General features: G+C 38.0%; 1 protein-coding gene across 7 annotated transcripts in view; it reads left to right on the forward strand.

Annotated features, from left to right (window-relative positions):
- Positions 1–16,408, forward strand: part of LOC307198739 (uncharacterized protein) — a 149,865-nt gene that overhangs the window by 80,892 nt on the left and 52,565 nt on the right. For 6 of the 7 annotated variants that reach the window (XR_013831687.1, XM_079945908.1, XM_079945904.1 and 3 more), the window contains one exon: positions 10,780–10,899. Coding sequence is in view for 5 of the 7 variants with exons in the window: in XM_079945908.1 (XP_079802034.1) it covers positions 10,780–10,899 (120 nt within the window). In the remaining 2 variants the exon portion in view is untranslated. Of the gene's footprint in view, positions 1–10,779; positions 10,900–14,699; positions 14,825–16,408 lie in introns of all 7 variants that reach the window. The other variant, XR_013831686.1, reaches the window with a different exon arrangement.

The following is a 16,408-nucleotide window of genomic DNA, read 5'->3' on the forward strand; positions in this document are numbered from 1 at the left end:
ATATTCTTGCCTCCTTTGTCGTAGATTAGGTGATCCTAGGTGCATGGGTTTATCTCTGGACTTTCTATCCTGTACCATTGATCTATATTTCTGTTTTTGTGCCAGTACCATACTGTCTTGATTACTGTAGCTTTGTAGTATAGTCTGAAGACAGGGAGCCTGATTCCTCCAGCTCCAGTTTTCTTTCTCAAGATTGATTTGGCTATTTGGAGTCTTTTGTGTTTCCACCGAAATTGTAAAATTTTTTTGTTTTAATTCTGTGAAAAGTGCCATTGGTAATTTGATCGGGATTGCATTGAACCTGCAGATTGCTTTGGGTAGTATAGTCATTTTCGCAATATTGATTCTTCCAGTCAGGAACATGGTATATCTCTCCATCTGTTTGTGTCAGCTTTGATTTGTTTCATCAGTGTCTTATAGTTTTCTGAGTACAGGTCTTTTGCCTCCTTAGGTAGGTTTATTCTTAGATATTTTATTCTTTTTGTTGCAATTGTGAATGGGATTGTTTCCTTAATTTCTCTTTCTGATCTTTCATTGTTAGAGTATAGGAATGCAAGAGATTTCTGTGCATTAATTTTGTATCCTGCAACCTTGCCAAATTCATTGATTAGTTCTAGTAGTTTTCTGGTAGCATCTTTAGGATTTTCTGTGTATAGTATCATGTTATCTGCAAACAGTGACAATTTTACTTCTTCTTTTCCAATTTATATCTTTTCTTTCTTTTTCTTCTCTGATTGCCATGACTAGGACTTCCAAAACTATGTTGAATAATGATGAGAGTGGACATCCTTGTCTTTTTCCTGATCTTAGAGGGAATGCTTTCAGTTTTTCACTATTGCGAATGATGTTTGCTGTGGGTTTGTCATATATGTCCTTTATTATGTTGAGGTAGGTTCCCTCTATGCCCACTTTCTGGAAAGTTTTTTATCATAAATTGGTGTTGAATTTTGTCAAAAGCTTTTTCTGCATCTATCAAAATGATCATATGGTTTTTATTCTTTAATTTGCTAATATGATGTATCACATTGATTGATTTGCATATATTGAAGAATCCTTGCATCCCAGGGATAAATCCCACTTGATCATGGTGTATGATCCTTTTAATATGTTGTTGAATTCTGTTTGCTAGGATTTTGTTCAGGATTTTTGCATCTATGTTCATCAGTGATATTGGTCTGTAGCTTTCTTTTTTTGTGATATCTGTGTCTGGTTTTAGTATCATGTTGATATTAGCCTTGTATAACGAGTTTGGGAGTGTTCCTCCTTCTGCAAATTTTTGCAAGAGTTTGAGAAGGATAAGTGTTATCTCTTCTCTAAATGTTTGATCGAATATACCTGTGAAGCCATCTAGTCCTGGACTTTTGCTTGTTGGAAGATTTTTAATTACCCTTTCAATTTCATTTCTTGTGATTGGTTGTTTATATTTTCTAATTCTTCCTGGATCAGTCTCGGAAAGTTGTATCTTTCCGAGAATTTGTCCATTTCTTCCAGGTTGTCCATTTTATTTCGTACAGTTGCTTGTAGCAGTCTCTTATGACCCTTTGTATTTCTGTGGTGTCAGTTGTAATTTCTCCTTTTTCATTTCTAATGTTATTGATCTGAGTCCTCTCCCTTTTTTTCTTGATGAGTCTGGCTAAAGGTTTATCAATTTTGTTTATCTTCTCAAAGAACTAGGTTTTAGTTTCATTGATTTTTGCTATGGTTTTTTTCATATCTATTTCATTTATTTCTGCTCTGAGTTTTATGATTTCTTTCCTTCTACTAACTTTGGGTTTTCTTTGTTCTTTTTCTAGTTGCTTTAGGTATGAGGTTAGATTGTTTATTTGAGATTTTTCTTGTTTCTTGAGGTGAGATTGAATTGTTATAAACTTCTCTCAGAACTGTTTTTGCTGTGTCCCATAGCTTTTGGGTCATTGTGTTTCCATTGTCATTTGTGCTAGGCATTTTTTTTATTTCCTCTTTGATTTCTTCGGTGATCTCTTGGTTATTTAGCAGTGCACTGTTTAGCCTCCATGTGTTTGTGTTTTTTACAGTTTTTTTTTTCCTGTAATTGATTCCTAATCTCATAGTATTGTAGTTGGAAAGATGCTGATATGATTTCAGTTTTCTTAAATTTTCTGAGGCTTGATTTGTGACCCATGATGTGATCTATCCTGGACAGTGTTCCACGTGCACTTGAGAAGAAAGTGTATTTTTCCGCTTTCGGGTGGAATGCCCTATAAATATCAATTAAAGCTTTCTGGTCTACTGTGTCATTTAAAGCTTTGTTTCCTTATTTTCTGTCTGGATGACTTGTCCATTGGTGTAAGTGGGGTGTTAATGTCCCCACTATTATCGTGTTACTGTCAATTTCCCCTTTCATGGCTGTTAACATTTGCCTTATGTATTGAGGTGCTTCTATATTAGGTGCATAAGTATTTATAATTGATATGTCTTCTTCTTGGATTTATCCCTTGATCATTATGTAGTGTCCTTCCTCATCTCTTATAATAACAGACTTTATTTTAAAGTCTATTTTATCTGATATGAGTATTGCTACTCCAGCTTTCTTGTAATTTCCATTTGCATAGAATATCTTTTTCCATCCACTCACTTTCAGTCTGTATGTGTCCCTAGGTCTGAAGTGGGTATCTTGCAGACAGCATATGTATGGGTCTTGTTTTCATGTCTGTTCAGCCAGCCTGTGTCTTTTGGTTGGAGCATTTAATCCATTTACATTCAAGGTGATTATTGATATGTATGTTCCTGTTTCCATTTTCTTAATTGTTTTGGATTTGTTTTTGTGGGTCTTTTTCTTCTCTAGTGTTTCCCACCTAGAGAAGTTCCTTTAGCATTTGTTGTAAAGCTGTTTCGTGGTGCTGAATTCTCTTAGCTTTTGCTTGTCTGTAAAACTTTTGATTTCTTCATCAAATCTGAATGAGAGCCTTGCTGGGTAGAATATTCTTGGTTGTAGGTTTTTCCCTTTCATCACATTAAATATATCCTGCCACTCCCTTCTGACCTGCAGAGTTTCTGCTGAAAAATCAGCTGGTAACCTTATGGGGATTCTGTTGTATCTTTTTTGTTGCTTTTCCCTTGCCGCTTTCAATATTTTTTCTTTGAATTTAATTTTTGTTAGTATGATTAGTATGTGTCTTGGTGTGTTTTTCCTAGGGTTTATCCTGTATGGGGCTCTCTGCACTTCCTGGACCTGGGTGACTATTTCCTTTCCCATGTTAGGGAAGTTTTCGACTGTAATCTCTTCAGATATTTTCTCAGACCCTATCGCTTTCTCTTTTTCTGGGACTCCTGTAATTTGAATGTTTGTGTGTTTAATGTTGTCCCAGGGGTTTCTTAGACTGTCCTCAATTCTTTTCATTCTTTTTCTCTTTATTCTGCTCCTTGGCAGTTATTTCCACCATTCTATCTTCCAGCTCACTTATTCGCTCTTTGCCCCAGTTATTCTGCTATTGATTCGTTTTAGCAAATTTTTCATTTCAGTTATTGTGTTGTTCATCACTGTTTGTTGGTTTTTTAGTTCTTCTAGGTCTTTGTTAAACATTTCTTGTATTTTCTCGATCTGTGCCTCTATTCTCTTTCCGAGATTGTGGATCATCTTTACTGTCATTACTCTGAATTCTTTTTCAGGTAGGTTGCCTATTTCCTCTTCATTTATTTGGTCTTGTAAGTTTTTACCTTGTTCCTTCATCTGAAACATATTTTTTTGTCATCTAATTTTTTTTTTTGATGGGTAGGGCTGTGTTCCTGTCTTACTGATTGTTTTGCTTGAGGCATCCAGCACTGGAGTTTGCAGGCAGTTGGGTAGAACCAGGTCTTGGTGCTGAGATGAGGACCTCTGGGAGACCTCACTGATTAATATTCCCTGGGGTCTATGGTTCTCAGTTAGTCCAGCAGTTTGGACTCCCACCGCAGGAGCTGAGGCCTGACCCCTGGCCTGGGAACCAAGATCCCACACAACAAATGAAAAGAAAAAAAAGGAGCCGTATAATAACAAAGAATAAAAAATAAAAGGAAATTAGAAAAATAAAAATATATTAGAAAAAATAAAAATATAATTGAAACAACAAGAACTAGGTAAAACAGAACCACAATAGAAAAAAAAAGGGTGGGGGCAAATCAAAAGGAGCAGAACAATAACAAAGAATAAAGAATAAAATAAAATTAGAAAAAATTAAAATATAAATTGAACAACAACAAAAAGGTAAAAGAGAACCACAACCTCAAAAAAAAAAAAAAAAGAAAAAAGGGCTAGAAAATGTCTTGGCTGTGGGGGACGGAGCTTAGGTGGGGTGGGGCTTAGGCAGACGGAGTTGGAACGGGGGTGGGGCCTAAGCTCAGGACCCACACATCCAGTAAAGGGAGCACGGCTGGAGGGGGCCTCAGAGTGCAGAGTTCAGAGGTAAGGCCCTGGGTGGAGGTGTGTGGGCAGGGCTTAGGCTCAGCACAGCTGGAGGGAGCCTCAGAAGGTGAAGGATTAGACCTGGGACCTCAGCAGGCTCCCCAGGGCCCAAGGCAGCAGGGGAAATGCTGGCCACATTGCCCTCTGATCCCCTGATCTCCCAAGGGTCTCTGCCTGTGTTTGTTGATCCCCTCACTGTGGGTGGGCCCCTCGGAGCTTGGGAAACCCTCCCCTCTCCCAGCTGCTGCTCAGGGATGCTGGTCCCATCCCGCCTCCACTTCTCCTTCCCGCCTCCCTCCCCCCCACATCCTACCCAGTCACCTGGGGGTTCCTCCCATCCCCTTAGGTGTCTGTGGTCCCCCACTAGTGCATGGTGGGTGCCCTAGCTGTGAGGAGACATGAACTCCATGTCTTCCTAGTCCACCATCTTGACTCTGCCCCCACATTTTGTGTTTTTGATGTCATAGTTTACATCTTCATGTCTATCCCTTAACTGTTTATTGTAGTCATTTTGATTTTACTATTTATGTCTTTTAATCTTTGTACTAGCTTTTTTTAAATGGTTGATGGTACTGCCTTTACTATATATTTGTCTTTACTAGTGGGATTTTTTTTCCCTTCCTATATATTCTTACTTCTTTTTGTAGTCTTTTCTTTTCCACTTAGAGAAGACCCTTAACACTTCTTGTATTGTTGGCTTGGTATTGGTGAACTCTTCTAGTTTTGCTTGTCTGAGAAGTTCTTTATCTCTCCTTCAATTCTGAATGATATCCTTGTTGGGTAGAGTATCCTAGATTATAGGTTTTCCCTTTTAGCACTTTTAATATATGATGCCACTCTCTGCTGGCCTGCAAAGTTTCTGTGGAAAAAATATATCTGATAACCTTATGGGGCTTCCCTTGTATGTGACTATTTGTTTTTCTCTGCTGCCTTTAATATTCTCACTTTAACTTTTGACATTTTAATTGTATATCTTGGTGTGAGGCTGTTTGGTTTCATTTAATTTGGTATTCTCTGTGCTTCTTGTACCTGGAAATCTGTTTCTTCAGCTCTGGGAAGTTTTTGCCCATAATTTAATCAAATAATTTTCTACTCTTTCTCTTTCTCTTCTCCTTCTGGGACCCCAGTAATGCAAATGCTAGTATGCTTGATGTTGTCCCAGATCCCTTAAACTGTCTTCATTTTTTAAAGTTTGTTTTTCTTTTTGCTGTTCCAATTGAGTGATTTCCATTATTCTAAATTCCATATCACTTATGCATTCTTCTGTATCACCTAGTCTACTGTTAATTCCTTCTAGTGTGTTTTTCATTTCAGTTATTATATTCTTCAGCTTTGACTGGTTCTTTTTTTTTTTTAATTTTCTAGTTCCTTGTTAAAATTCTCACTGTGTTCACCTATTTTCCCCCCAAGTTCAGTTAGCTTTCTTATTACTAATGCTTTTAACTCTTTACATGGTAAATAATTTCTCTCTCTTTCATTAGTTGTTTTTTCAGGGGGTTTTCTTGTTCTTTTGTTGGAAACAAATTCTTCTGTCTTCTCATTTTGTTTAACTTTCTCTATCTCTATAAATTAGGTGAAACAGTTACCTATCCCAGTCTTGAAGTGGTATCCTTGTGTGGATGTGTCCTTATGCAGTTTGTGTGTGCCCAGTGGCTTTGGTGGAAGAAATGGGTCTGAAGTGAGCATGGGTCACATCTCCCCTCAGGGTGTGCTGGCAGCTATCACCTTGGTGGGAGGTGGAGCTGGGGATGGAGGGGCTTGAGCCAGAGCCAAGCATTGGCTGGCGCTTCTCCTCTGCTCAGTGGCCATCGCTACCCTATCAGGTGTCGGAGGCAGGTCCCAAGGTGCTGGAGCTGAAGCCCTGAGGGTCAGGTCCAAGCTGGTTCTATTCCCTCTGTGTGTTTACTCTCCCTCCTTGCAGCAATGGCACCTTCACCCCAGGGAGCAGCGCTGGGGCAAGAGGGGCTGAAATGGGTGCCCAGTGTAGGTCAGGATGTGCGCTGGGATGGCCCCAGCATGCCAGTCAGAGCTCCAGACATCTTCTGACCTGTTGCCTCTGCGAGCACCAGCACTAGCTGCCCTTGTCCGGTTCAGATGCAATGCTGGGTCCATACTGGCTTTATCTCTCCCAGGTGCACACTCTCCTTGGCAACAGCAGCCTTTGCCCTACTGGGGAGTTGTACTGGAGCAAGAGGGGCTGGAGCAGATGCCCAGTGAAGGAAGGGGCGTGCACTGGGGTGAGTACTGGAAACCACCCAGTGTCCCAGAGCAGTTTCAGTCTGCTTCTTCTGCCTTGTTCCTGGGAGTAAGCATGTATGTGAGTACATTCTTCATGAGTAGAGTCCTGTTTCTTATAGCCCTCTAGTGAGTCCCACTGGTTTTCAAACCAGCTAAGGTGACTCATCTTCCCAGTATCAGACCCCAGGGCTGGGGTGTCCAAAATGTGACTCAAAGTCCTCACACCCCGGCAGGAGCCCATGATATCCCCTCCTTCTGTGTTCCTTGGTAGGGGTGTGGAGCTCTGATCTGATCACTTCTCTCCCCTTCCTACCCAACTCAGTGTGGATCTTTCTTTACAGTCTTGGCTGTAGAAGAGCCTTTCTGCCAGTCTCCAGCTTATTTTCAGTGAGAGTTGTAGATGTATTTTTGATGTATTCATCGAGGGATGGAAGCTCAACATCCTCCTACTCCACCCTCTTGATCTCCTCCTGGAAGTGTTTTCATGTAAAATATTTATTTATTAAGACAATCCTGTGAGATATGAATCCTCATTTGATAGATGAGGAAATTGAGATCCTCCGGGTAAACAGATTAGCCACAGAGCTGATACAAGAGACCAGGCCTTCTGATTCCAAGACTGGCTCTTTTTCCACTTCACTGTGTTTATATATGTGCTGGATTAATCATTTATTTTAATACTAAGCAGTGCTTAGACATGCTAGTTGCTCAGGGTTCATTACCTATTCCTCTTACCCTGACATCTTAGTAAAGCATTTAAGATGTTTGTTGCATCCTGTATCCTGTCCTCTAGGATCTGTCAGTATAGACAGGAACAAAGGAAAAAAACTTAGTAACCAAATCAACAGGGGTATACAGAATTTCAGGGGCTTTATGAATCTTGTCTATTAAGGAAGTCATGTATATAATATCAGCAGTAGTGGGTTATGGTTATGGAAATCCATTCTTATTCTCTAGGTCCCCTTGGTCTCTGGCATTGGCTAACATGGGAGAGTAAAATGGGGAGACAATAGGCATTATTTCTCATGCAAGTTAATTTTGACTGAGGTGCTTCTCTTGTTTCTATTGTTTGGCTTGGGAAGAATTGCTGCCCCAAGGTGTTCTTAGGGTTCTTCCTATAATGATAGCTCTTATTCTATAGGCCAGGGCCAATGAGGGAATTCTGCTATTTTATTCTCTTAAACTGAAGAAACAATTACAGGATATGTGAACTCCCTGGGGAATACTATAAGTTGCCATTGGGTTAGAACTCCATTTATTACCTGACTCCCATAAGCCCCTGCTCAGACTGGTATATTGTAGAGTGGTATTACAGGTCATAAGGAATTAGTGTTAGCTGAGAGTTTGTGGCCAACATTCCCCAAAGATTTGGGAGTATTTTTCAGGTAAATGGCTAGAGGCCCATTTGGGCAAAGTCATGAAATTTAAAGGTCTTGATACTTGAGCATTGTGTTTTATATAAAGTATTTGTAAAGTTCTTCTTTTTATTTCTATTTTTGTAATAAAAGTCACTCAAAACTCTTAATTTTATCCTTGGAAGCTCCATGGTCTATAAGTCAGAGTTAGGCATCTCGGAGCATCAGGCCACTGATTACTATATATATTTCATGGTAATTGATAATCATCCTCACTTCATTTAGGGGTTGGTTTAGACATTCCAGCTGGGTCACCAGGATGGAGTGGGTTAGACTGAGGTAGACCGAGGAGGAGAAGCTATCTGAATTGTAGGGAGAGGGAGATAAATTGTGGCTCTCTGGGGTGGTGGGAAGGGAGGGAGATGAACTACTAGTTCAAGTTCAAGAAGGAACAAGGTCACCGTAGATTTAATCTTGGTCTAAAGCCCCCTAAGAGATTTAAGAGGATGGGAAGCAATTCTGGGACTATAGAGTTGAGCATTTTTATTTATTTATTTATTTATTTTGCTTTCTAAGGAAGATGGACTATGCCAGTGGGGAAGCCTCAGATATGTCACACATCTAGATGAATTTTTATATGTTCATTTGAAAAGGAACCAGACAGAGACCTAATCTGGAGTGCACTGGAGGGAGGGAGGAGGGGAGGGAAGGAGTGAGTAAGAGAGGTGAGGGAGAGAGAGGATTGATTTGAATCTGAGGCTGTCGATTATAAACAGGGAGGGAGAAAAAGAGGCCTGTGAGACCAGGTGCTGCACAGGGGAAGGCCAGAGCAAGAATCCTCTGATGGCAAGACTGCCTGGAAGGCTGAGAATAGAAATGTTGAATATAAATTTTTTTTTTTTTTTTTTTTTTGCCTGCGTTGGGTCTTCGTTGCTGTGTGCGGGCTTTCTCTAGTTGCGGCGAGCGGGGCCTACTCTTCGTTGCGGTGCACGGCCTTCTCATTGCGGTGGCTTCACTATTTGCAGAGCATGGGCTCTAGGCACTCAGGCTTCAGTAGTTGTGGCACGTGGGCTCAGTAGTTGTGGCTCGCGGGCTCTAGAGCACAGGCTCAGTAGTTGTGGCACACGGGCTTAGTTGCTCCATGGCATGTGGGATCTTCCCAGACCAGGGCTCGAACCCTTGTCCCCTGCATTAGCAGGTGGATTCTCAACCACTGCGCCACCAGGGAAGCCCTAGATTTTTAATATTTGCTGTGGTTGTGTACTCTTTAGTAGTCAAAGCAAGAGGAAAACACGACCAGTTCTATAATTTACAGTTTTTCATAAAAGAAGAATGTGGAAATTAGGTCGATAATAATAACATTGACAATGGATTCTGCCTTTCCACTGTCTTACAAAGTTGGGGAAGTATGGTGATTTAGATTTTAGAAGAGAAATAATTTGGAGGATAAATTTGGCTTTGTCTTTAGGTGACCTAAACTTGAGCAATAAAGAACGATGAAGACTTCTGTTTCTGGCAATATAGTGGACTAGAGTATCTGGTACCTTTTCCAATGCAAAACATCTAGAAATGCTGGACAAAGTACAACAGGCATTCTTTTCAATGCATATTTATAAGAATTTACAAGAAAGGAGGGGAAATTCCCATGGCCAAAACTCGAGAGTAAAATAAAAACTTGGAAGGGTTTGTAGGTCTTAATAACCAATGTGATTGGGTTTTAATGGCCTCACAAGGACAGGAGACAAGGCCTTATGTCTACTGGAGCTGACATTGAGATCTTTGTGCGTGAAGCAGAGACCTACAGTGGCAACCACAGTGAACAGGGTGGACTGAAAAATAACTTCTTTTGTCTGGGCACTGACTGAAAAAAAGTGTTTCATGATAAATGGTAACTACAGGACTATTCTCACATGGTTTAGGAGTTCAAATTTATATTGTCCACATACTCTAGTAACAGCCAAACCAATAAATTACCAAAAAAGTGAATCCTTGACACCTAGTAGAAGCAAGTGCAAAATCTGTCTGGAAGGACATACCCTCAATCCAGGCCCTGCAAAACAAATCACAGTTAATTCCCAGAAACTTCAGATATTGGAATTATTCGAATTTTAAAATAAATATGTGCAAGTGAGTAAATAAATAAATGAAAGAATAAAAATATAAAAGGAAATAAACCCTTACAAACAGAAGAGATTAGGTATTTGAAAAAAGAATTAAACAGAAGTTTTGGAAAATATAGAGTAATTGATAATAGAAACTCAATGGAGAGAAATCAGCTGATACCCTTATGGGAGTTCCCTTGTAATAGCACAGGGAACTATATTCAATATCCTGTGATGAACCATAATGGAAAAGAATATAAAAAAGGATGTGTATATTTGTATAAGTGAATCACTTTGCTATACAGCAGAAACTAACCCATTGTAAATCAACTACATTTCAATAAAAAACCTCAACGGAAGGGTTAAATTGCAGACTATATGCAACTAAAGAGAGAATCCAGAATATTTAAGTTAGAAATTCAGAAATAATCAAGAATGTACCAGAGATAGTTAAAGAAGGATATTTTCTTTGGCTAGATTCCATACATCTCTTTGGGTTACATTCTGGTTATTTTGGCATAGGAGCATTTATTACACCCCTAAAGAGAAGAAAATGAGTTAGTGCTCTAATTATTTAGAACTATATTATTAGCTCAAAGATAAGTGATGTTAAAAAATATTAAAAATGGAAATTTTCTTATAGTCATAGACATGATATAGATTTTTCTCACCCTGTCATTGGCAGATGGGCATCCAAAGAGAAATGTGTGCCCTTGAATGCCTCAGTAACTTCTGGAAGAGAAAACACACAGTGTGTTTCCAAGAACATGGAGAAGGAAGAGTTGGAAAGTGTGATGAAATGATGGTAACTACTTTTTCTTATTCCAAAATTTTCAGGCAGTGTGCGTAATATACTACCATTTATAAAAAGAAAAAATATGTGAAGCATTTACTTACATATGCATGTAATACATAGAAAACTGGCAAGAGGGGTTGCCTCTGGTGAGGGAAACTGGGTACCTTTGGGAATAAATAGGTAAGGGAGAGAGACTAATCTCTCTCTGTATATCAGTAATTCCCAAACTTTTTAGTCTGAGGACGCCTTTAATTTTTTAAAATTATAGAAGTTACCAAAGAGTTTTTGTTTATTTGAATAATACATTTATTGAAGAGACTATCCTTCCCCCATTGTATATTCTTGGTTCTTGGCTATATATGGATCAGTTTATAGCTGGGGTCTCTGCTCTGTTCCACTGATCAGTGTGTCTGCTTTTATGCCAGTACCATACTGTTTTGATTACTATAGACAGAAAATCAGTAAAGGAACATTGATCTTAAATGACATATTAGAAAGGATAGACTTAACAAACATACAAAACATTCTGTCCAAAAGGAACTGAATACACATTCTTCTTAAGCATACATGGAATGTTTTCCAGGATAGATCATATGTTAAGCTACAAAACAAGCTTTAATAAATTTAAGGTGATAGAATCATATCAAGTATCTTTTCTGACCACAGTGGTATGAAACCAGAAAACAATTACAAGAAGAAAACTGGAAAATTCACAAATATGTAGAGACTAAACAACATACTACTGAGCAACCAATGAGTCAAAGAAAAAATCAAAAGAGAAATAAAGTACCTTGAGAAAATGAAAATGGAAATACAACATACCAAAAATTATGGAATGCAGCAAAGCCAATTCTAAAGGGAAATTCAGAGTGATAAATGCCTACATTAAGAAATAAGAATGGTATCAAATAAAGGATGAAATTTTACACCTCAAGGAGCTAGAAAAAGGAAAACAAATGAAGGCCAAAGTTGGTAGAAGGAAGGAAATTGCAAAGATCTAAGCAGAAATAAATGAAATAAAGAGTAGAAAAGAACAATGAAATGAAGAGCTGGGGTGTTTTTTTTGTTTGTTTGAAAAGATAAAGTATACAAACCTTTAGCTAAGAAAGCCTTTAGGTAAGCAAACAAAATATACAAACCTTCACCAAGAAACAGAGAGGACTCAAATAAATAAAATCAGAAATGAAAGAGGAGATGTTACAACAGATACCACAGAAATACAGAAAATTATAAGAGACTACTATGAACAATTATTTGCTAGTAAATTAGACAACCTAGAATAAATGGGTGAATTCCTAGAAACATAAAATCTTCCAACACCAAACCATGAAGAAATAGAAAATTTGAACAGACTAATAATGAGTAGGAAATTGACTCAGTAATCACAAACCTATCAACAAAGACAAGACCAGGACTAGATGCCTTCAGTGGTGAATTCTACCAAACATTTAAACAAGAATTAATATCAATTCTCCTCAGACTCTTCTGAAAAGTTGAAGAGGATGGAATACTTTCAAACTCATCCAGGATTACCCTGTTACCAAAACCAGACAGGAATACCACCAGAAGAGAATGTTACAGCTCAGTATCTCTGATGAACATAGATTCAAAATCCTCAATAAAATATTTAGCAAATAAAATTCAACAATACATTAAAAGGATCATATACCATGATCAAATGGAATTTATTCCAGGGATGCAAGGATAACTCAACAACTGTGAATCAATCTATATGATAAACAACATTAACAAAATAAAGGGAAAAATATGATCATCTCAATAGATGCAGAAAAAGCATTTGACAAAATCAACATCCAGTTATGATAAAACTCTCCACAATGTGGGTATAGAGGGAACATACCTCAAGATAATAAAGCCATATATGACAAGTCCACAGTTCCTTTAAAACCAGAAACAAGGCAAACAAGACAAGGATGCTCACTCTTACGACTTTTATTCAACATAGTATTGGTAGTCCTAGCAATGGCAATTAGGCAAGAAAAAGAAAAAAAAGTCATCAGAAATCAGAAAGGAAGAAGTAAAACTGTCAATATTTGCAAATGACATGATATTATATATAGAAAACCCTAAAGACTTCACCAAAAAACTATGAGAACTAATAATAAATTCAGTAAAATTGTAGGATACAAAATCAATATACAAAAATCTGTTGCATTTCTATTCAGTAAAAATGAACTATCAGAAAGAGAAATTAAGAAAGCAATTCCATTTACAATTGCCTCAAAAAGATTAAAAAACTTAGGAATAGATTAACCAAGGTGAAAGATCTGTACATTGGAAAATATAAGACATTGATGAAAGAAATTAAAAAAACACAAATAAATGGAAAGATATTTCATGCTCATGGATTAGAAGAATTAATATTGTTAAAATATCCACAATACTCAAAGCAACCTATAGATTAAATTCAATCCCTATAAAAATTCCAATAGCATTTCCCACAGAAATAGAATTAACAACCCTAAAATTTGTATGGAACCACAAAAGAGCCCAGATAGCCAAAGCAAGCTTGAGAAAGAAGAACAGAGCAAGAGACAACAAGCTTCCTAATTTCAAACTATATTACAAAGCTATGGTAATCCAAACAGTATGGTATTGGCATAAAGACAGACACAAAGATCACTGGAGCAAATCGAAAGCCCAGAAATAAATCCAGACATACATGTCAATTAATTTATGACAAAGGAGCCAAGAACATACAATGGTGAAAGGATAGTCTCTTCAATAAATAAACAAATATATATATAATGGAATATTACTCAGCCATAACAAGGAAGGAAGTCTTGCCATTTGTGACAACATGGATGGACCTTGAAGGCATTATTCTAAGTGAAGTAAATCAGAGAAAGAGAAATATTGTATGGTCTCACTTATATGTGGAATAAAAAACCAACCCCCCCCAACACCCCTCAAACTCATAGATACAGAGAACAGATTGGTGGTTCCCAGATATGGGGTGGGGGGTGGGTAAAATGGGTGAAGGTGGTCAAAAGGTACAAACTTCTATTTATAAAATGAATAAGTTCTGGAGATGTTGTAGGGTAGGAGAGAGGAAAGAATGTCTTATACTCTTTTATCATACTTTATGGTGATATAATTAGTCTAATTTTGATACAATCCTGATTGATACCAACATAAAAGTAATATCATTTTAACTTCCTTAAAAAGTGTCTTTACTGGTTTTTAAAATTACAAAAGTAACTCACAGTTTAAAAAATTCCAATAATACAGAGGTAATATAACAAGGATAAATAAATAAAAGTCATTTCCCCCCCATTCCATTCCCCTAGAGGTAATCACCGTTCATTGTTTAACGTGAGATCTTTTCATGGTTTTTCTATGTATGTATATGCAAATAATATGTATACATATGTATGTGTATACAAATATATATGTGTGTATATATATTTATATACACACCCTAGGATATATGTATTTATAAATCTACTTAAAAATTTTAAAATGGTAACAAAAAGGAGATGATAAAATACGTTCTTTTTCATATATTTCATTTCTCTGAACAATGTGGTATGAACATCTTTCCATATCAGTACATATGTATCTACTTCATTCTTCTTAGGTATAAAATATGGATCTAACATAATTAATCCCCTATATATGGACAATAAGGTTATTTTTATTATTATAAACAATGCTGCTCTAAAATACAAGTATCTTTATACACATTTGTGCTTGTTTCTGGAGTCAGATTTCTAGAAGTTAGATTTCTGGATTAAAGGCTATGGACTTGAATATTTCTGTTATTTATTATCAAATTGTCCTTCCAGAGTGGTTGGCTTCCACATGGTTACAAACTCTTCCTGTGAATAGGACCAGACTGCGATATGTGATTGTTTTCCACAGGCTGGGAATGTGGTGCCTCAGAATTCCTTAAGCCTTTAGTCTTACTCAGGTAAGGGGAGGCTCAGTGATGTGTGGGCAAGGGCAGAGAGGCAGGGCTCATGCAGCAGAACTCTGCTTCTTCTCTACTGTCCTGAGCAATTCTATTCTGGCCCAAATTTGCAGATCCACTCAGCATATCAAAAACTGCAGTTGACCAGACCCACCTATCTTAACAGTTTAACACTAGTTTTATTCAGGCATACTTTTGAGGGAATTTCACCTCCCATTTCCTCCTTTGCTAGAAATAAGTTATCAGTTATTCAGTAATCCCTGAGATGAATTCTAATACACATAATTTCCTGCATCTCCTTATATTTCCAGGATTGTTGTCCTGCAGTCATCCTGGCTAGCCCATTTGTCTTCTTTGTCCATTGACCATCACAGCAACCTGTGTGAAAAGCTTCCTTTGTCCTATCAGCAATGTCAAGTGTTGGCATGTGTTGTCTCTCAGTTTTCCTTGCAGGCTTGTTCTTGTTCATGTGATGACTTTAATAATTTTTGTGGTATTACTTCCCCCTCACCCCCTAATTTCTCATAAGTGGGTTTGTGGCCCGCCCAGTGAGTCCTGCTCTGAAGTTTCTTTTCTACAAGCCGTGCGTCAGTCTTCTTGTTTAAATTCTTTCCTAGTTCTTTGGATGTCTTCCTGTTTCTGTCACCTGCAGTACCATAGCTAGATCTGCTATCCATCTTTAGGGATCCAGCAATAAAAACCAAAGAAACAGGCTAGTTGGACCTTCACTGCGGGGCTCAGGATTTCTACCTCTCTTTCGTAAATATAGATCAAACATGGTAGGTAGAAGTAACCATATTCTTTTTGAAGGGAATCTTTGATCTTCAAAATTGTTGTATTTTATCGCTGTATTGAGCCATTGCAGCCCACATATAGTGGGAGGAAATGTTTAAGTTTTAAGCACTTGAAAGGCTTTTCTGCCAGAGTTAGCAGCGACTTGTCAGGCAAACAACATCTGAGGAGCAGATTTGATCTTGACAACCCTCATATGATAGGGCACAGGCTTTGAAATGAGAAACCAGGAAAGACTTTAGCGAGAAGGTGTCTATTTCATGGCCTTATGGGTCTTTACCTGTCAATAGGTAATTTTTTAAAAAGCCTCCAAACAAAGGATATAGACATATAGATCTTTCATAGGGTGGAATCAGAACTGAATCTGTGTTATCAGCCAGGCTAGTCAGACTAGGGAGAGGCCAAGGTTAGTGGCTGGTAGTATGGCTGCTACCTGTGTTCTCATCATAGCCAGGGTGCATGGTATAAGTGAATCACTGACCCTGTGGTTAATGGTCTGACCAATGTCCTTAGATCAATAAGCTTCCCATCCAGTGTGCTATGGATAATGGTGTGCAGAGAATGAGTTATAAGAATGCCAAGATGTTGACCTGATAGGACCTGGAGCATCAGGAGCACCTGGGCTGCTCACCTCTGGCTTCAAGTAATTTCTCTCATTTAAGTGTATGTTACAAATAGCATAAATTTCTCTGTGTTCCCTGAAGTGGAAAGATTGGAAACATTACCATGGCCTTGGTAAACCTGTCCTTGAAGTCTAGTGGTTAATGAAAGTATGGGATTGAGGATGGATAG

Source organism: Stenella coeruleoalba, assembly GCF_951394435.1.
Source record: "Stenella coeruleoalba genome assembly, chromosome: 1".
Lineage (NCBI taxonomy): Eukaryota > Metazoa > Chordata > Mammalia > Artiodactyla > Delphinidae > Stenella > Stenella coeruleoalba.